Source organism: Mytilus californianus, unplaced genomic scaffold (genome assembly GCF_021869535.1).
Source record: "Mytilus californianus isolate M0D057914Y unplaced genomic scaffold, xbMytCali1.0.p SCAF_4, whole genome shotgun sequence".
NCBI lineage: Eukaryota > Metazoa > Mollusca > Bivalvia > Mytilida > Mytilidae > Mytilus > Mytilus californianus.
This window is the reverse complement of record NW_026262690.1, coordinates 113,370,526-113,392,156: the sequence shown is the minus strand read 5'-3', so window position 1 is coordinate 113,392,156 and position 21,631 is coordinate 113,370,526. Positions and strand designations below refer to the sequence as shown.

The following is a 21,631-nucleotide window of genomic DNA, read 5'->3' as shown; positions in this document are numbered from 1 at the left end:
GTGTCTTCAGATGACGACGACGATGCCAACGTCATACCAATATACGACCGCAAAATTTTTTTGCGGTGGTATAAAAACTCACCTCACTGGCTTCCTCCACTAATAATAAAGGATATAGCCAATAGTGCTAAAAGTGGTGTTAAACACCAACAATTCATCAATTAATCTTCAATGAACAAATGTCGCATGATTGACATTATAACATACAGAAACAATACAAATATATAGACAACCAAGATGCGCATCACAATATAAATACATTGTTTAAGTTAACTTTATTTGGCAAACCTTTCGGATGCTCTTCAACATCATACTTTATTTGGCCTTTTAGACTCTGATGAGTCTTTTGTAGACTAAACACGCTTCTGGCATACAAAAAATCAATCCTGGTATCTATATTGAGTTTATTTGTAGGAAAACATGTAATAATAGGGCAAATAATTTAGGGACTGGTAGTCATTTTCAATAAACAAGCCAGCTGAAAACAAGCACATGCACACATTAGGGGATGATCACTTTTATCTTCGAGGGGTGGGGTTTGCAAGTGAAATTACAACTTTTCAGTATAAACTTGGGTTAAAATTGACAAATACCCTTGAAAATTAATAAACTGCTTCGCTGAGCGCAGCTAGATACGCCCGCAGAGGTCCAACCCTGAACAGTTGGGGCAAAAATGGACACAATATTCAAGCTTGATTCAGGTCTGAATTTGGATTGTAATTAAATATTTGACATATTATAGGTTTCTGAATAAATGTAGTCAAAGAACTGAAAATTGGTTATATGAATTGAATTTATATTCAATTAAAGATTTCTTGCTGTTGTGCAATACTTAGTAAATCTGTTGTCAGACTATAAACAAATAAAGTTCAATTTCTTCTCAATGTCATATTAGAAATTTATGAAAATAAAAAGGGAGCTTACATCAATAGATATAAACAATTCACCAAAGTTTCATGAGAATTGGTGACAGCATTTTTGAGTTATTGTCAGAAAACTGGAAAATCACCCCTTTTTTTAATGAATAAAACCCCATAACTCAGAAATGTAAAATGTAAAATTTATAAAATTCTAAAGGGACCTTACATCAATACATACATATAATTCACCAAAGTTTCATAAGAATTGCTGAAAGCATTTTTGAGTTTTTGTCTGAAAACTGGAAAATCCCCCCTTTTTTTATGAATAAAACCCTGTAACTCGGAAAAGTAAAATCTAAAATTTAGAAAAATCGAAAGGGAGCTCATGTCAATAGATATAAACAATTCACCACAATTTCTTGCAAGTTGGTGAAAGCATTCTTGGCTTATTGTCTGAAACTGGAAAATCCCCTTTTTTTAATGAATAAAACCCCATAACTCGGAAACCTAAAATCTAAATTTGATAAAAAACTAAAGGGAGCTCACATCAATAGATATAAACAATTCACCAAAGTTTTATGCAAATTGGTTAAACCATTTTTGAGTTAATGTCTGACATGTTGACGACGGACAGACGGACGGACGGTACAACGGACAACGGTTTACCATAATACGTCCCGTAAACGGGCGTATAAAAATAATTTGCATTACATTTGACATATTTCCAGGTTTCATATTTTTAGAGATTTTATGATAATTTTTGGCTCAAAGTACTAATTTCTGGTCATGCAATTATGTTAGTTTCCTTATACAAACCTGTTTGAGATGAGTCAAATAGATAACATTTGACAAATTTTTCTGGTTTCCTGATTTCAGAGATTTTATGACAAAAAACTTCATTTTTGCCTCATAAAACTTCTAGTTTCCTTATACATTCTTGTTTGTGATGTTTGAATAGATTTCAATATGACAAATTTTCTGGTTTTATGATAAAAATCTCATAAAAACCATGTGTGTGATATTTCAAATATACATTGTACTAAAAGATGTTCCACTCATGACATAAATATCAAAAATTTCCAGTTTTCATTGATTCTGTTTTATAAAAAAAACCTATGATTTTAACCAAAATTGTCCATTCCCCCTTTATAATCTTGGTAGACTTAGTAAAACGTATATGACATCATGGACACAATAACACTCAAGTAATTCAATTCATTCATGTTATAGAATTTTCTGCATAGATTGACTTGTCTATATATATCCCTAAGTCATGGAGGCAGGGTATAAATACAAGGCAATTGTGTTTGATTTCACAGAAGGGTATGAAACTTGTTGAACTGGAAAATATTCGGTTAAAAAAAGGTTGACAAGTGAATGATGTAACAAGAGTGCACATGCTGAAATGTCTTGCCTTCTATACTTATCACGATTGAACTTATGTTGTAATATGAAGTTTTACTACAAGTATAACATAAACTTAACATTATCACAGTATGATCAATGTAAATGAGGTCAAGGTCAGATGAATCCTACCAGACAGACATATGCACCTTACAATCATACCATACACCAAATACTCTGCCAGGCAACATCTTCACCATGCAATCATTAAATGTACCAAATATAGTTGACATATTGCTTATAGAATGAGAAACAGAAATAGCCATTAAAACTGAACATTGACCAACGAAACATGAAAATGAGGTCAAGGTCATATGACAGACTTACATGTACAATTAAAGAAAAATTGAAAAACTCTACCAAAATGTTTTTTAAAAAACCCATTTACACACAGACAACTACAAACAAAAGTGGACAGACAAGAGACATCATTTGACAGAAATAGCTTATGGACCAAGAGAGCTAAAATGAAGGCCAACCTTTTTTTCAGAAAAATTTAAACTGTGTATAAATTGTTCCATTATAGTGATAAACTGTTTATCCTTCACCCCTGAATTGAATTCATATATTCAACAAGTATCTAACATAGCAGAGGATCAGATTTGTTGATTCATGTTTGTAAAAATATTTCCTTTCTCTATTGGTACTGTACACGTATACCTAACAACAAAATTATTTTCATTTACCTGTGTTTAAAGTTATTGCAAATGGATGGTATTTTTGTTCGAGCATATTGTTTTTCTTTAATTGTTTAACATTTCTTACCGATATAACATGTTACTTTTATTATTCTTCCCTTAGTTTATTTATTTTGTATTTACATTGTGTCATAGGTAAAATTTATTTGTTCAGTGTATGTTCAATGGTGTTAATATGTCCTTTGATTGAGTTAAGCTATTTCAGTTGATATTTTATAGTGTGTCTTTCTATGTTGTGATGTTACACTATTGTTTCAGGAAAAAGGGTGAAGGTTTGGTACCATTAAAACGTTTAAACCCGCTGCATTTGTTTGCACCTGTCCTAAGTCAGGAATCTGATGTTCAGTAGTTGTCGTTTGTTGATGTGGTTCATAAGTGTTTCTCGTTTTTTATATAGATTAGACCGTTGGTTTTCCCGTTTGAATGGTTTTACACTAATAATATTTTGGGGCCCTTTATAGCTTACTGTTCGGTGTGAGCCAAGGCTCCGTGTTGAAGACCCTACTGTGACCTATAATGGTTTACTTTTATAAATTTTGACTTGGATGGAGAGTTGTCTCATTGGCACTCATACCACATCTTCTTATATCTATATTATGTATATATCTCTAATTCTGATTTTTAGTTAATCAATAGTATTTCCATATATATTTCCAATGATAACAAACTGTCACTTTGTTTTAAAGTTTGTAATTTTTTAGACAAAAATATACCGACTAATACAACCAGTAGTAACATTTTCAACTTGAACATGCTCAGTTACTCAGTGAAGATCTGTAAACTTTCAATTTAGAATAATAGAAGGTGTGGTATGATTGACAATGAGATAACTATCCATAAAGACCAATAGACAATTTCAGGTCACTGTTTGGCTTTCAACAATAAGCAAAACACAACTTGTATATTTAGCTTTAAAAGGCCCCAGAAGAACAAAATGTAAAAGAATACAAAAGAGAAATCCTACAGGCTGCTACTATTGGAGGTCATATATTTCATTTATAATTTTTATACCCTGTATATGTTTCTAAAATCAAGTAACCATTTTTTTCAATTAATTTTTGTCAATGCAATGTTAACATTAATTGTTGATTGATTGTTGGTGTTTAATGCCACTGTTGGCTATATCGTGTCGGCCATCTTTTATTGGCAGAGGAAGCCAGAGTGCCCAGAGAACCACTGACCTTTGGCAGGAAACTGGCAACCTAGTCAATTAAGATTGGAGTAAAAACACCTGGATGCCATGTGTGGGGCTCCAACTCAAAACTTCAGTGCTGACAGGCTAGTGATACAGTAGATGACCTACTTAGACCATTTGGCTACCAAGGCCTATGCAATGCTAACACAATTGTTTATCACAACAAATTCAACTAGTCAAGTAGAGTTCATTAACGGATGTAAGTAGATGCACTTCAATTTTAAAGTGAAGGAGATCTGTCTTTTTTTATCATATTTTTATCCTATCTCCTCTAGTACTTTTTTTATTGTCAATCAAATACCATATATTAAGTTATTTTTGCGTCCTGTATTGTTAATTATTTGAGTCTTAGAAGTGTCAGTTTAATATTCGCCATGTTCATTGTTTGCATTTCATGGTCCTATACAATGCATTTAAAAGGACAGTGAGATGTTGCTTTAGGGTTAATTTCGCAGAAATAGCAAAAATAGCAAAAAATAGAAACACATGAAAATTTTCTGATTTAAGGTAAGGTGAATAGTCTGATCACTTGAAAACAGTTTTTTCATAGGAGTATACAACATATGAACTTTTCAAACATCTTTTATCTAAGAGAAAATTTAACATCAGGAAGACAGTGTCAGTATAGGATATAACACAAGGACATATTTGAGTAGTAAAATTCTATTTTCAGTCAAGTCATCAATTTTCAATACATTGTTCCCTGTTATAATATAATATCATATGAATAGCTATTCTATTGGTAGCCAGTATCATTTATATGATATAACAGGATATCAAATGTCACTGTACTGAGAAAAGATACTTAAATAATCATGTGATATAAAAAAAAATCTTGAGTGTAATGTGAACAAAATTTAAGCCAAATGAACGTTTAAAAACTTAGATCTACATGATGGCATTATCAAAATCTTTTCAGAGAGGACAAGTTCCAATGTCCTGCCAGTTGTGTGAGGAATCTAATGAGATCAAATGGAAATGTCTACTCTGTGACTTTCTCTTGTGTACAAAATGTCAAAATCTTCATAAGAAAGTGAAATCTACTGACCAACATACTATCATAGACATCAAGGACATTGCTTCTCATCAGCAACAAACCAATGATAAACTAGATTTTAGTAACATTCCATGTGGAATTCATGCAGGACAAAACTGTTTCTTATTTTGTAAAACTTGTGACATAGTTGTCTGCCCTTTGTGTATTGTAAAAACACATAGTAAACACAATATGATTGAATTAGCTGAAGGATACAAACTAACTGTTAAAACTATGGACATTTTTAATTCTGAGATTGACCAAAAATTAGTACAAAATGTGAAAGTATTATCTGAACTCAGAATTTTGAAATCTTCAGAAGACTCAAAATATGAAATAGAAAAGCAAAACATTCTCAGCCGAGAAAAACTGTTAACGGATGAAGTTAAAAGGCATGCAAATAAACTTTTGAGAGAACTTGATCAGAGAAAGGAGATCCTTGTGAAATCAGTGAATGATGTAGAAAATAGATCAGAGAAGATCAATAAAGATTTTGACCTCAGAAAGAAGATTTTAAGCCAAGCCTTAAATTTGAATAATGCCAATCAAGTTTTCAACATATATTCAGAGGAGAAAACTTCAAGACACCAAAGAATTGTTCCTGTCAACACTATATTTCCTAAGTTGCCTAAGTTTGTCCCCGGTAAACTGGTCATTCAAGATTCCTACCTTGGAGAATTAACTGAACCTGATTTTGACCAAAAGCAGTATCAATTAAAAGTAATAAACCAATACAAAACAAAGCTTCAACGTGTTCAAAATTTAGTCTGCTTGGAAAATGCAACAGTTTGGGTAGGTCATTTTGGCAGCCATAAAATACAAAAAATGAGACTGACAAATGAATCATTACATCAGATGCACAAGATTAAGATAGATTCAAATGACATGGCATTACTACCATCTGGTGACCTTCTCTTATCTACAAGGGAATCTAACCTTCAAATAATTTCATGCAGTACCAGTAAAGTGGAACCATCCAAGTACAGTGTATATCCTTTATTAACCATTGCTGTTCATGTAACAAGTGACCATAGAATCTTAGTGGGTGTAAGAGAGGACCAACCAAAACCGTTCCCTGTTAATGGTCCTAGACAAGTCATCATGATGAAAATTGATGGGAAAAGGGAAACAGTGTATCAAACAGACAACAAAGGGAAAGCTATCTTTTCACTTCCCTTCAAGATAACTACAGACAATGACAACAACATTTATGTCATTGATGTTCTAGATGAAAACTGGAGTGGTAGAATAGTAGCATTAGATAAAACCAATGGAGTGAGATGGATATACATTGCCTATCCAGATATAGACAAGGAACAAACATTCAAACCTGATGACGCAGTTGCTACAAAATCAGACAATATTATAGTTACAGATCATAGGCATCACATGATTCATATCCTCAATACTTCAGGGCAGTGTATTCATTACCTGAACACCAAGGATCAGTTAGATATTAGGTTACCATGCTCTATAGACATTGACAATACAGGAACAATGTACATAGGCTGTAATACATACAATAGTGAACCTGACGAGGCCAAAATATATACTGTTCAAGTTTCTGGATTCTGATTTACTGATTTTGATTATTTCATGTATTCATATCATCCTTTTATTTATGTACTGGTATTAACAAAAATAAATTGTATTGTTGAACCTCATGTCATCTGATTTTTGGTGTCCAATTGACATATAATCTAAATTGCTTCTTCTTATATTTAGAATTTAGAATTTTTGTATAAAATTATAGAGAGATTAAGGTTCCAACTCCCTCATGGAAAGTTGACATTACATGAATTTGGCTTATTTTAGGTCCAATTTGATTATATAGCTGTTCACATGATTAGGTCTTATACATCCTTGGCTCCCAAATGTATGTGTTTGAGCATTACTGATGAAGGTAAATCCCAAAAAGTGCTTCAGACCTACGAAATTGATTAAGTGTTATTGTTCAAGTTTTCAGGAATTGCTGTATACCAATAATATTATCAGAATTTTATATGTTCTGTTGCATTAACTTAACCAGAGTCGACTGATTGATTGATTATTTGTTGCTTAACCTCCAGTGGCAAATATTTCATGCATGTTCAGGACAAGAACAAATTAACAATAAATACAATAGATAGGCCATGCAATAGAGGCAGTCTGGGATGAAGGTTGGGAAAATTTGGACTGCCATTGGAAAGTAACAGAAATTTTACCTTGCAAAAGGCCACCTACTGACCCCTCAAAGAGTTGTTGCAAGGGATTAAATGTGCAGAAAGCATAGCAATCACTCTACACGAGGCATCAGATTTATCATCCAAATTCTAACAGGACGTGGCTGTGTATTTGTTCATCCTGCACAGCCAAAGGGACAATAAGGTTATTGTTACAGCTTTAGACTAATAAATCAATTATCATAGCCAAAAAAAAACAAAAAAAAAATGTAAAGAATTACTATAGCTCCTAACATATTTCAGTTTTTATACATCTCTGGCTTTCCAATGTTTAGGTTTGAGCATACTTGATCAAGGTAATTAATCTAGAAAAGTGCTTTGGGACACACACAATTTATAAAATGTTACTTCATTTACTAGCACTGGGTCAATACCACTGCATGTGAAATGTTATTCCTTGGTACTGATATGCTTTATAACATACCTTTTTTTTCAAATCCCCTTAAATAAAAGCAAAATTGACCTTAAATGTAAGTGACTATCTTTTTACGTCCCTTTAGGTCATAAAGCTCATAACATTTATTAGATATTTGGTTTGATATGAAGATAAATCCAGAAAAGCACTTCAGACACAGGAAATTCATAGAGTGTTTTTGTTTTCATTATGCAGTACATAAACTGGTATTAACATTACAGTGATAAACAAATTGCTTCTGTTAAATTAAAAAATATATTAGCTACTTCTTCCCTCTACTACTAACAAGTATAAAAGGCCCATGAAGTCATTCATAAAATTACTTCAACTGCTGTTGGTCAGTTTTGCCATTCCTGAAAGTTTTATGATTGATGATTGATTGTTGGTCGATTAACTTCCAGTGGCAAATATTTCATGCATGTTCAGGAAAAAGACAAATTAACTATAAATACAATAGATAGGTCCTGTAACAGAGGCAGACCGGGATGAAGGTTAGGAAAATTTGGACTGCTACAGGAAAATGAGGGTATATTGGATAAGGACCAAACTTTTAGCTTTGCAACATGCCAGCTACAGACCCTTGTTACAAGGGTTCTTCGTGCAAAGAGTGTGGCACTCTCTCTACACAAGGCATCAGATTTATCATTCCCATTCTGAGAGGATGAGGCTGTGTATTTGTTCATCCTGCACAGCTAAATGGACACCCCACTTTGGCAAGGGTTTAACTGCCAAGGCCAATGGTGACCATATTTGTATTCCCAAGTCACCTTTGGGGGGATTTTTTTTTTGAGAAACTCTTATTAAGACATTTACTGTAAAGTACTTTACCATATATGTCATATAGAAAATGTGTAAATACTTCCAAAATACTTATACAAGAGAGGCTGGAGATACCAAAGAGAGGTCAAGGACAAACTGACAATGCCATGGCAAAACACAAAAATGACCAAAAGTATACAAACCCCACCAAACACCAGGGGTGATCTCAGGTGTACCAGAAAGCTGAGCAGATCCTACTCCACATGTACAACTGAAGCCAAAGTATAAAGACACTATTACCTTTGCAATGCAGCTGCCTCTCAAATAAATATATGTGTTTAAGAGAATGACATATTAGTAGCATGAACCACATTGCAGCAAAAAGATGCAGAAATCTAGCCAGAAAATCATTTACGTGTATTCATGATATGTGTACATGCATTTACTAAAACCAAAAGGTGTGGATTTGAAGAATGTTCTCAAAGGATCATAATTTCGAAGCTAAAAATCAATTCCATTGCAGTATGAAACTACAATTGTAATGAAGGCTAAAGACAAATACAACAAAAAACCCTGTCTTAATCACAAATGACAGCCAATATGATAATCTACATGTGACCAAACATGCTAGCATTCTTAAAAGCACATGGCAGAGACTATTAATCCTCTAAGATTAAGGATAAACAAGAAAGCTACTCTGTAGTCAAATGTCCCCCACGCTGAATACTGTGGTCTGTGGATTCATTTACTTTCGTGGGTACTAATTTTTTGCTGGTTGAGGAAAAATTGTATTCCTTTCATGGACATTTGATTTCATGGTTTTGCCAAAGTCTGCATACAAGCATAGAGAATATTTGTACTTCGGTGAAATTTAAATTCATGGATCCCCTATACCAACGAAATCCATAAAAATTGGTATCCCATGAATAATAATGAATCAACAGTCAGTGAGGAATTAAATAATGTGTCACAATGTGTCATTGTGATATGAGAATCATATAAGAATGATGGTATAATATGGTCATCTACATGTGATGGCAACCAATCCTAGAAAGTAGGAAAGCTTTATGTCAAATGCTCTCAAGAGGAGTTGTGTTCACAAGGTGAAACAATAACAATACTCCAAAAAATAGTCTAAGTCCCATAACTTGCATAAATCTAGTAAAAATGGCCCAATCAAAATGACAGTAAAATATGGTCAACGACACATGATTGCATAGAGTAGTACCAAGTATGAGAGCTTTCTGTAAAACAGTCTCAGAGAAGTTGGATTCACTGGGTATTATTGTCACAATACTCCTAAAAAGTCAAAGTCCCATAACTTCCATAATAAACTGTTAACACAGAGATATGTCTTGTCTGTATGCTATTTTGACAGCAAAATGTAAATGTTGAAATGTAAATGGTCAGTTCTCCGAAGATTTTTTTTACATATTTCTTTAGGCTTAAACGTAAAACGTAGTCCAATACAGATGTATTGATGGCATTTAAACATGTTAAACCATTACATTACCCAATCTGAAGATTCCTGTAACATTCATTTTCAATAGAGCTGCATGATACTTGCATGAAATGCTGATGCATGTTCGGGGTTGGTTGTTAGACATCTTCTTGTACTTCAGTTTCCATGTAGCTGCATGTGAATATATTCAATATGGAGCAGATTATTTTTCAATATTCAAATAGTACTTACATGACAGGCTAATGCATGCTCACTCATCTGTGACAGTATGATGCTGGAGAGGTCAGAGGTCTGCTGTAAGATAAGGTCAGTCCCTATAATCTGGACTAGGTTACTTAACATCCCATATTTTCCTTTGCTTGACCAGCTGACATCGAAGATCAGTTTCTTTGTCAGATTCTGTAGGAAGATATCGGTTCTAATGTCTGATGAGTTGGCCATGGTGTGGATTTTAAGAACATTCTCAAAAATTTCTCTGGCAATGATTCTAATGACCTGTAAAATAAGTAAAAGATCCTGACAAAAATAAAACAAAAGCATATGGCTAATTCTGTCCACTTGATTTTTACATTTTAGTACACATCAGGGGGGGGGGGGGGATATTGACAGACATTATTACAAGCAATTTATGCCATCTGATTGGGTCATTGGTGTGTGCAGTACAGATGGAAGTGATATTACAAAGTATATAAAAGTGTATCCTCAATTTAGAAATAGTACATGCTAAGTTTGACAGAATAAGAGTAATCGGGACTCAATCTAAAAAGTAAAGATTGAGGTACATAATACCTATATTTGATGTTTTGAAACATGCATCTGGAAACATTTGCTCATCACCAATTTATACCATAAATGAATAATAAAAACAGAAAACCCAGCAAAATCAAAATTACTACCAACAGATGCTAAAACTCATCTGATTAGAAAACTTGCAATGAACAATGCAATTAATTCATATTAAATGTAGCATGACTGAAAAGAGACGAGATATTCAAATGCATATCAAAAATCACTAAACATCTTGAAAATGTAAAAAATCCTGTAATCATGGTGAAAAGGTTAGGCTACTTTACTGTTTTCAAACATGCTGAAATGCAAGAGCATGGAAGCATTAATGTCATCTTCAAAAACTGAATATGTCAGGAAACCTATAAACATTTGAATTTTAAAAACCCGTTGCTAGAGCATGTCTAAGGAGGTGGAGCCTCATATACTTCATGCAAATAAGAGTCTAAGATACATGGATTATATTGTAACTGTATACCAAATATAAATAATTTTGTCTATCATAAGTACATTTTTTAAAATTGAAATTAAATTATCAAAACTCAAAACTCTCCCCAGATAATAGTATCTATGCCTTACTGACCTATGTTACAGAGAAAACAATAAAAAATAAAATGTGTAGTTATGAGATGGTAAAACTAATTCATAACAATCCAACATCAAGATTCAATGATTTATACAGGTCATCAAGTTATCAATTTGATTCTTAAAATGAGAAGAAGATTGATTGATTAATGTTTACATTATGTCACTTCAGTTAAAAGGACATGTAAGAATTTATTTAGACAAAATGGTCTTCATTATGTTAAAACAAGATGAATTATATACCCAAAAAAATTCAATACTTAAACCATGTTATAAAAAAACATGTTTAACCCCGCCGCATTTTTGCGCCTGTCCCAAGTCAGGAGCCTCTGGCCTTTGTTAGTCTTGTATCATTTTTAATTTTAGTTTCTTGTGTATAATTTGGAGTTTAGTATGACGTCAATTATCACTGAACTAGTATACATATTTGTTTAGGGGCCAGCTGAAGGATGCCTATAGGTGCGGGAGTTTCTCGCTGCATTGAAGACCCATTGGTGGCCTTCGGCTGTTGTCTGCTCTATGGTCGGGTTGTTGTCTCTTTGACACATTCCCAATTTCCATTCTCAATTTTATAAATAAAAATTGATATCACATATTCTGATTTCAGGATATACAGAGAATTCTTTTATTGTCGTGGGTACCAATTTTCCAAGATTGAGGAACAATTGTATCTTTGTGAATACATGATTTCGTGGTTTGGTCAAAGTCTGCAAACAATCCTATAGAAAACGTGTATTTCATTGAACGTTTAAATTCGTGTTTGAATTTTTTAAAACTAGTATCCCAAGAATGATAACGAATCCACAGTATATCATTTATGTAGACAAATATGACTTATAGTGAAAAAAATATGACTTATAGTGAAAAGGAAAAGAACATCAAAGGTGGACAACCACGACTAAATATGGTACATAATTTGATCTGCTAGTAATCATAGTTCTAAATCTGATAACTAATCAGTTGCAAATCTTGTGGAAAACAAATAAATGTGGTAGATGACTGTTTTCATTGAATAGTAGAACATTGGTATTTGGAACCAAAGCAGTATAAAAACGCTATATATGGCAAATGATAATGAGAAGGATGATATAAAATGAATAGTAAATGAAAAAGGGTTGGATAGTACACATAGAAAATTTATTTAGACTACCACAGGAAATACATCAAGAACTTAGTAGGGTAGTAAAGATTAGCCTCAGTATAGGCCCCTGATGTGTGAATTCTCATCTAATGATGCTGGAGGTAAAATTGAAAGGTAAAAAGGTAAAATTCATTTAAGAAACGATATCAACTATATACAAGTGTAGATTTAAAAATATGAAAGAAACAAATATGTTTTTGGGATCTTGATTGTGACAGGAATATGGCACTCTCCAAACAAGGGACACTCATTCATCCTCCATTCCAAATGATGGGTTGAGTATTTGATACATCCCACACAGCTGTGGATATCCCTTAGTTGGGTCAAGATGCACAATTCATCTTAAATAGGCGGTAATGGTAGCCTTTTCCTCAATTCCTGTACCAATATTGTAAACTTGGATATGTATGATGAGTCATTTCAAAGCTGGGCCCATTAGGGACACAACCCTGTTGGGGTTGTACCTCTCTGTAAGAGCACCTAGGTACCACAGAGTTCCCTTGCATGTTGATTGAGTGTACAAAAAAAAAAGAAAATGCATGGCAAGAACCACAGAAAACAATTGGTGATATTAAGTACAAAAGATTTCATTCATGAAATATTTCTTATATCAAATTGTTTTTCTGAAGTCTTCAATCTACCATTTATATACAATGTATATTTGATAAGGAGAAAGGTTTCTTGTTTCCTTACGTTTATATACCTACATCAGTTGTGTCTTCCCAAACTGTCCAAACACATGACATGATGGCCTCTATAATCTGACCTCCACCACATAGCAATGACCTCTGTTTGTCTGATACTACTTCAGATTTTAAACATGAACTGAAAGAAAAAATATAGCATCACAAACTCTTGTAAATTTTGGAAATATCAAAATAAATTTCTCAACCTTACCAAAATACATTTTCAACCAGCCTTACCTAAACTAAGCATAATTCAGAGTTTGGATCAAGCTGCATACATAAAATTGAAGATAATAATCATTACCTTTTAATGTGTAATTCATTTATATATACATACCAAGTTTTAGAAGTCCACATATTGTAGCACTTTGCAGTTAACAATTTACTGATGGAGTTTGGATATCTGAAAAAGAAAAATCATAATTAATTATGTAATAGTTTTAGTAGTTCTAGACATAGGGCAACTATGTACATTAAGTGCAGATGGTACAATGGAAAAGAAAAGATATGGTGAATCAATGCATAATACAAAATCACTTAAATATCTAAAAGACTAAAATGCCATATTAAACTGAAATAATCTAAGAGAATGCACCTCAAGAATTGGAAAACTATTTACGGCCTCCATACTTGTCCTATAGATGTCTTTTTCATATAATAGGTTTTAGGTCTCATTATCCTATATCCCAAAGCTTTCTTTATTTCTAATAAGAATCTTGCACATAATACTAAACTTGGATATTAGTTTAGAAATAAATGAAGAGTTTATATAAAAAAAATGAATTAAAATAATTATTTTTGTTATATATTCTTCATATACTTCAGCCATTTCCAACAAATATTATGAAATCTACAACTCTTTCTTACCAAGAATTTTACCAGCTTCAAAATATCTCAAGAATTCAAACAGAATTTTATTTATTAGTTTTTTTGGCTCTGAACTAGCTGCCAGTAACTGAGAGTACTCTCAGATCTGTACTTAGTGTCTTTTTTGTTGTAGAGATGTATAAATACCCTGCCATGTCAGGTCTGTGTTTTTCTCCTTTGTATAGATCTGACGAGTTAAGCCTTTTTCAATTGATTTTTATAGTTTGTTCTTATGTTGTAATGTTACACCACTGTCCCAGGTATGGGGAGGGTTTGGCGCACCAGCAAACATGTTTAACCCCGTGGTATACTGTAATTGCCTGTTACAAGTCGGGAACTTGTAATTCAGTGGTTGTCGTTTGTTGCTGTATATTATATTTGTTTTTTGTTCATTGTTTTGTACATAATTCAGGCCGTTAGTTCTCCAGTTTGAATGGTTTTAAATTTGTCATTTTGGAGGCCTTTTATAGCTGACTATGCGGTATGGATTTTGCTCATTGTTGAAGGCCGTATGGTGACCTACAGTTGTTTTCTTCTATGACATTTGGTCTCTGGTAGAGAGTGGTCTCATTGGCAATCATACCGCATCTTCTTATTTTTACCATATATTAACCAAGTATCATATTTCATTTTGCCTTATGCTATTAAGTCAAAGTAAATATCTAGACATATCTGTTTAATGTGAGACAAACAAAGTCATTCATACAATATTATTGTAATGGAACATTTGGGAAGTTCAACTTCTATCCTAAATTAATATATTGAAAAGTTTCTTTGTATCAATGTAATGGCACATTTCAGAAGTTTAATTTCTATTCTGAATTATTATATTGCACAATTTCAATTCTTAGTATAAATGTAATGGAACATTTGGGAAATTCAACTTCTATCCTAAAATATTATATTGAAAAGTTTCAAAGTCCTTGTTATATTGTAATGGAACAAGTTCAACTTCTATCCTAAAACTTTACGTTGAACATTTTTGTTGTATTAATATAATAAAAAAATTCAGAAGTTCATCTTCCTTCCTAAAATAATATGTTGAAAATTCTCACCCTCCATGTAAAGTAATCTTTGCCACATAGATCATTCAAAATCTAGACCCATAACGCAACAGCATTTATAAATTGTTAATTGATCGTTATCAAAGCTTACCCATTTTCTGATATTTTTGTCAGGGATGGAAATATATAATCAAATAGCAAACATTTCCCATCATGCACTTCTACAAGTTCTGACAGTTCCATTATTGACATTGTGCCATAAAGTAAACTCAGCTGACAAGATAAGTTATCTTCCCTGGCCAAGGTTGGAAAATCTGAATTATCAGCACAAGTTTTGTTTGTATCCTGAAATATGTACTCCACAACCTGTGAAAATAGATGTGTACTACTGTGAAAGTATAAGAATGTGTTACAAAATCATTTGAAACAGTTTTATACTATCAAAGTTAGAGAAAGTTAAAAGGCATGGTTTATCTAATTCTATTTCTCTTTGTTGTTAATATAGTTATCTTAATGAAAACCTGTTCTATATAAGTTTTCAAGCAAAATTCATTATTTTCTGTAATGGTGAAAGTGCAAGCTTGATTAAAAGTGTATTTAAAAAATATCTGAATAAGCGTCAGATAAAAAAATGTCCTAGGGTTCCAATTCCTTATAATGTCAGTGATTGTAGATTTCACTACACGTTTTTCATCTATAGATGATTCCATGATAAATTTAAATATCTGGATGCTGATCCACATTTCATCTTTTAATGTCTTAACTCAAATAAGGAGACATGATATTCACTGGTGTTAATATGTCTTTTGATTGAGTTAATCCATTTCAATTGATATTTTATAGTGTGTCTTTCTATGTTGTGATGTTACACTATTGTTTCAGATAAGGGTGGGGAAGGTTTGGTACCATTAAAACGTTTAAACCCGCTGCAATTGTTTGCACCTGTCCTAAGTCAGGAATCTGATGTTCAGTAGTTGTCGTTTGTTGATGTGGTTCAAAAGTATTTCTCGTTTTTTTATATAGATTAGACTGTTGGTTTTCCCGTTTGAATGGTTTTACACTAGTAATTTTTGGGGCCCTTTATAGCTTGCTGTTCGGTGTGAGCCAAGGCTCCGTGTTGAAGACCGTACTTTGACCTATAATGGTTTACTTTTATAAATTTTGACTTGGATGGAGAGTTGTCTCATTGGCACTCATACCACATCTTCTTATATCTATGGTATGATTTCCAATGAGACAACTATCTGACAGAGACCAAAGGATGTGGATGCCATGACAGAATGCTGTCAAATATTTGTTTTGGTAATGCCATACCTTTGTAACAATGCTCTTAGGAAATTTCAGCCTGATCAGTAAGATCACATTTATTGCACATGTTGTTTTACAATCCATCAAAAACTCATCTGTAATAAAAAAAAACCAAACACATCATAATTTTAAATGAAAATAATTTCTGAAGTTTTAAAAGTTTGCAAAATTTCATAAATCACAGCTAAATCTGTGACTTTGAGATGTAGAACAGCAATAAAAGCACTGTTTATTTTTGTAAAGTGCATGTAGATATTTTGTGTCATAAATTGATGCTAACATATCTTCTTTCTTATTCAAATTACTGATGATTCATTTTTTTTCATGGATACCAATTTTTGTGAATTGAGGAAAAAATGTGTTTTTATAGATATTTGAATCCATGGTTTTGCCAAGTCTCCATACAAGCCTTTTGAAAAAATTTATTTTGTTAATAACAATTAAATTTGATGTTTGTCTTTCCCCACAAAATCCAGAAAAATTGGTATGCAACAAACAATAATGAATCCACAGTATAACTGTGATTGCTATTGGAATAATGTAAGGGATCTATTCTTCTGATCTTGGGCAGAAAAATATATTTACAATGATATAAAGGAGGAAACACTTAATTCAATTTCTTCTCCCTATAAAAATGTTTATTTTGAATTTGTTTCTAGAAAGATGGGAGAGTTATAATATTTGAAATAGCTCTAGCCGCAATATAGCATTTAGCATTTTGTTAGTGGTTATTGTTTTCTATTGAAAAAAACTTTATCTTTTAAAAATAAATGCAAGAATGTAAAACAAAAATCACATAGTTGTTGCTAATTAGTTTATACCAATATGTAAATTCAATTTACGAATATATTTCAAAAAAACTTTTATTCATGTGAAACTTCCAGTCTTAGTTGATTTTGAGGTTCCATCAGGCTTTACTTATATTAGTAAACAAATTCTGAATGTCTAAGGGATATAACTCTAACTCCAAAATAATTTACCTTCAATAAGTAAAAATCACTTGTATAAGGTTTATCCCTGACTGTCAAGCTAACTGTTTTATTACAAAAAAAAAAAAAAAAAACACAACAAAAAAGAGAGTGAGTGAAAAAGGAACTTTTTTTCCTGTTAACTGTATAATTAAAATTTACAATTCTTGAAATCTGTTTTAACCTTCTGGTTATAAAGTCCACCACTATGGCACTAGTGCAAAATCTGGTAGTCTAATAAAAAAATTTTGAAATCAATTATTTCGATGGCTACACTTAATACCAGAAAGCACCCCCCCCCCCAAAAAAAAAAATATTACCAACACAAACTTTTAGTTTGACATCAGGACCACCTCTACACCCAAAATTGGTAGACATGTCTGAATTTTTGGTGGTCAGTGTCCTGACAGGATTGCCAGTTTTTGAGCATACTAAAAAAAATTCATCCCACAAGAATTTGATCTTGTTTCTATTTTGCATTACCAGGGTACATTACCTGTGTGTAAGATGTTGATATTGTGTTTTATTAATGATGTTGTTACAGTGCCGATTCCCTCCGATTGTTTACTTGATAATGTACAGTGGCTTTTCTGTAAAATTCTGTTCCCTGCCTGGATGCAAGCTAGACAGCTATGCATCAACTCATTTTGTCTAACAGAGGACTGTGTTGAACTATAATGAAAAGAAATTTAATAATGTTGCTAGGTTGCTGTCACATTACATATGCATTGCATCTCCTGCTCTTTATATCGACAGTACTTAGAAAATTACTGGGAATAATGGGGTTCCTCTGTCAAATATCATAGTATTGCATTTAATAATATGAATTGCAAATATATGTTATCTTGTATAAAAGTTTCTGACATTTTTAATTCAAGAGTTATTATTCAAGCCTCTCTGAGGCTTACAGCAGCTAAAAAAATATATCTTGATGCCTGATGGTTAATAGCATAATTACATTTGTACCTTTATAAATATGTTATCTATCAGTACAGTAGAAATAATATCTCATTGCATACTGACATTGGAATCGAAAAAAATAAGGTATTGTGCCTCATCACTGTGAATGTTACAAAAAAGTTATAGGGTTAATGTCAATGTGATAGGAAAGCAACCCAACATAATAAAAAACAAAGAGTTTGCATTTTGCATGTACAAAACCACATAGAAATCATGAAAATATATAAATGAATTGGGAATGTGTCCATGGGACACAGATGATGCCCACGCTTGCATACAACATCATAAAGGGACATAACTCTAGAATGGTAAAGGTGACGCTACCAAAATTCAAATTTGATCTGTGTTTTGTGGTAATAAGCATTGCTCACAAGTTTCATAACATTTGGTGAAGGCACTCTAAAATTGGAGAACAGAAACAAAAAATTCAGCAATTTTTCCATTTGTAAAGGGGCATAACTCTAGAGCGGTAAAAGTGATGCCACCAAAATTCAAACTTTATCTGTTTTTTTTTGTGGTAATAAGCATTGTGTATAAGCTTCATAACATTTGGTTGAGGCAAACTAAAGTTAGAGAATGGAAACGAAAAATTCAGCAATTTTTCCATTTGTAAAGGGGCATAACTCTAAAACAGTAAAAGTGGCACCATCAAAATTTAAACTTGATCTGTTTTTATGTGGTAATAAGCATTGTGTATAAGTCTCATAACATTTGGTTGCGGCAAACTAAAGTTAGAGTATGGAAACCAATTTTGGGATGCAAGTACGGACAGACGGACGAACGTACAGACAGACAAGGGTTAAACTTAATGCCTCCTCCGCTACGGCGGGGGCATAAAAAGTATGATTGATAATCCTTACCTGTTTTCAGCCAGAAACCTTGATAAAATAGAGGATACATTCTGTAGAATTTCTAAGCACTGGTTGTCTATACATTTCTGACCTGTAACACATTCAAATAAACATGTACATGTATCATGTGTGTGTATTAGTATAATGTGTGTGTATAGTATTATGTGTGTGTATATGTATCATGTGTGTGTAAAAAAAATGACAACATACTGCAGCTCAATATTCTTTATAATAATGAAAGAGCAAGAGAGTGTATGTATAAAAAGAAGATGTGAGTTGACATTCTCATTAATATATGAAGAACATTAACTCAAAGACTGCTGTTGGATGCGACAGGATAAGAAGTATTGTATCTAATATTCTTTATAATAACAAAAAAGGAGGACAGTGTATGTGTTTACATTTTCATCAATATATGAAGAACATCAGCTCAAAAGTTGCAACATAATATGACGTATTTGTCGAATTAAAACTTAACCTGCATTGGTGGTCTAATGCCAATTTTTAGTTGCATATTTCATAACATTACTTTGAATAAAAGTCACTTAAACCAGAGACTATAAAATTGCTAATTTCTTCTTTCTATAAAGAATGCAGATATGTTCAAATCTAAAATTAAGAAGATAAGGTATGAATGCCAATGAGACAACTATCTCCCAGTGTCCAATTGACGTGGATGTAAGCAACTATAGGTCACCGTACAACCTTCAACAATGAGAAACACATCATGTATAGTAATCTATTAAAAGCCCAGAATAAGAATAGGCCTGATTAATACTTAAACAATTAATAAAAAACCAATTGTGACAGACAGCAACCCAAGACAACAACTGAATTACAGGCTCCTGACTTGAGACAGGCATATCAAGAATGTGGCAAGATAATACGAATTTGTGAGTGCTTAACCCTCCCCTTAAGCATAACTGTTAACAGTTTATTTCATTTTAGCTCCTGGTATATTAAATAATGACTATTAAATCCAACCACATGTTCATGTGTCTGTAATAAGTCAGGAACCTCATAAAGATGTTGTCTCTATTCATCTCAACGTTTGGTGCTGATGGAATTTCTTTGACAAATTTTCTAGGAGATTTAGACCCAAACATATTGTATCTATAGACACTTGTCTATTGTTGAAGACTAATCATTGGTCTCTAGAATTCTTTTGCTATGTGTACCATTTATAGGCTAGTGCCTCTTTGAAGTATACCTGACATCTCCTTTCATTCGGTGGCCATGGTGGCTGAGTGGTCTAAGTAGTTAATCTACTGTATCACTAGCCTGTCAACACTGATGTTGTGAGTTTGAACACCACACGTGACAGGTATATTTGACTACAATCTTAATTGACTACAATCTTAATTGACTACAATCTTAATTGACTACAATTGCCAGTTTAACTACCGAAGGTTTGTGGTTCTCTATGGGCACTCTGGCTTCCTCCACCAATAAAATCTGGCTGTCTTGAATTAGTCAATAGTGCTACAAGTGGTGTTTATCATAAAAAATCTATTAAAGATATAGTCAGGTCAGTTTTTGAATTTTTGTCAGATGTTCGGACTTCTTTGGTTTTTTCCTAGGATACAGGGTAAAATATTTTGCCCCATATCACCTACTTTTCTTTTCATAGAAGACTTCAATAGCTCATAAAAAGGTCATTACCAAAATTTAAGCAGATTCTAGATTTTTTTCTTATGATTTGAGACCCAAATAATGCCAATGCTAAATATAAGGTAAAAGTCCAAGTCAGCCTTTTCCTGCCATTTTAAAAAATTCAAATATCTCAAACAGGAGACCCATAACCTATCAATATTTTTTTTTTTTAACGTAACAATATCTTTATTGCACATTTGCTGTAACAAATTACTAAGTTTACAGCTTTTAACTTAGTATCCCTCATGTTACTTTACCTAATAGTTAAGGGAAGCACTATTTGGTAAGATATAACTTCTTCATAATATAAGTATCTATAATATAATTCATTCCACAAATGTATTTGATAAATTATTGTGATTACACGTACAGATCTTTCTTTTTTTTCTTCTTTTTTTTTTCTTTTTTTATATAACTTAGTTGTCCGGAATCAACTCCGTTATCAATGTGATCGGTGTTCCATTTAATTTTGGCACAGTGCTGCTTCAGCAAACATGTGCGCTATCGGATAGAGTTATGATATGTGTCATCTAAATATTATTATTATAAACAGGATTTAACTTATTTGATATAAACATTTGGTGAGTATGCAAGCTTTTTTTTAATTATCTACTGATCTTTTCTATGTCGACATGTATGTATATTGCACAAGTTATAACATTCATCTGAGATTACACATTATTTCACTACACTAATTTATAATCGTGCTGATACATGTATATCTATTTTTGTTTAACGTTTGTGAATACACATTTCAAAATCTAAAAATAC

General features: G+C 32.5%; 1 protein-coding gene across 1 annotated transcript in view; it reads right to left on the bottom strand.

Annotated features, from left to right (window-relative positions):
• The window catches only part of LOC127699100 (thyroid adenoma-associated protein homolog), a 202,207-nt gene that overhangs the window by 175,026 nt on the left and 5,550 nt on the right, over positions 1-21,631 (bottom strand). Inside the window, exons 5-11 of the mRNA XM_052202835.1 lie at positions 19,217-19,298; positions 17,893-18,068; positions 16,435-16,523; positions 15,272-15,486; positions 13,587-13,652; positions 13,271-13,388; positions 10,283-10,546 (exon numbers count right to left, since the gene is read on the bottom strand). Of these exons, the coding sequence (XP_052058795.1) occupies positions 10,283-10,546; positions 13,271-13,388; positions 13,587-13,652; positions 15,272-15,486; positions 16,435-16,523; positions 17,893-18,068; positions 19,217-19,298 (1,010 nt within the window). The remainder of the gene's footprint in view (positions 1-10,282; positions 10,547-13,270; positions 13,389-13,586; positions 13,653-15,271; positions 15,487-16,434; positions 16,524-17,892; positions 18,069-19,216; positions 19,299-21,631) is intronic.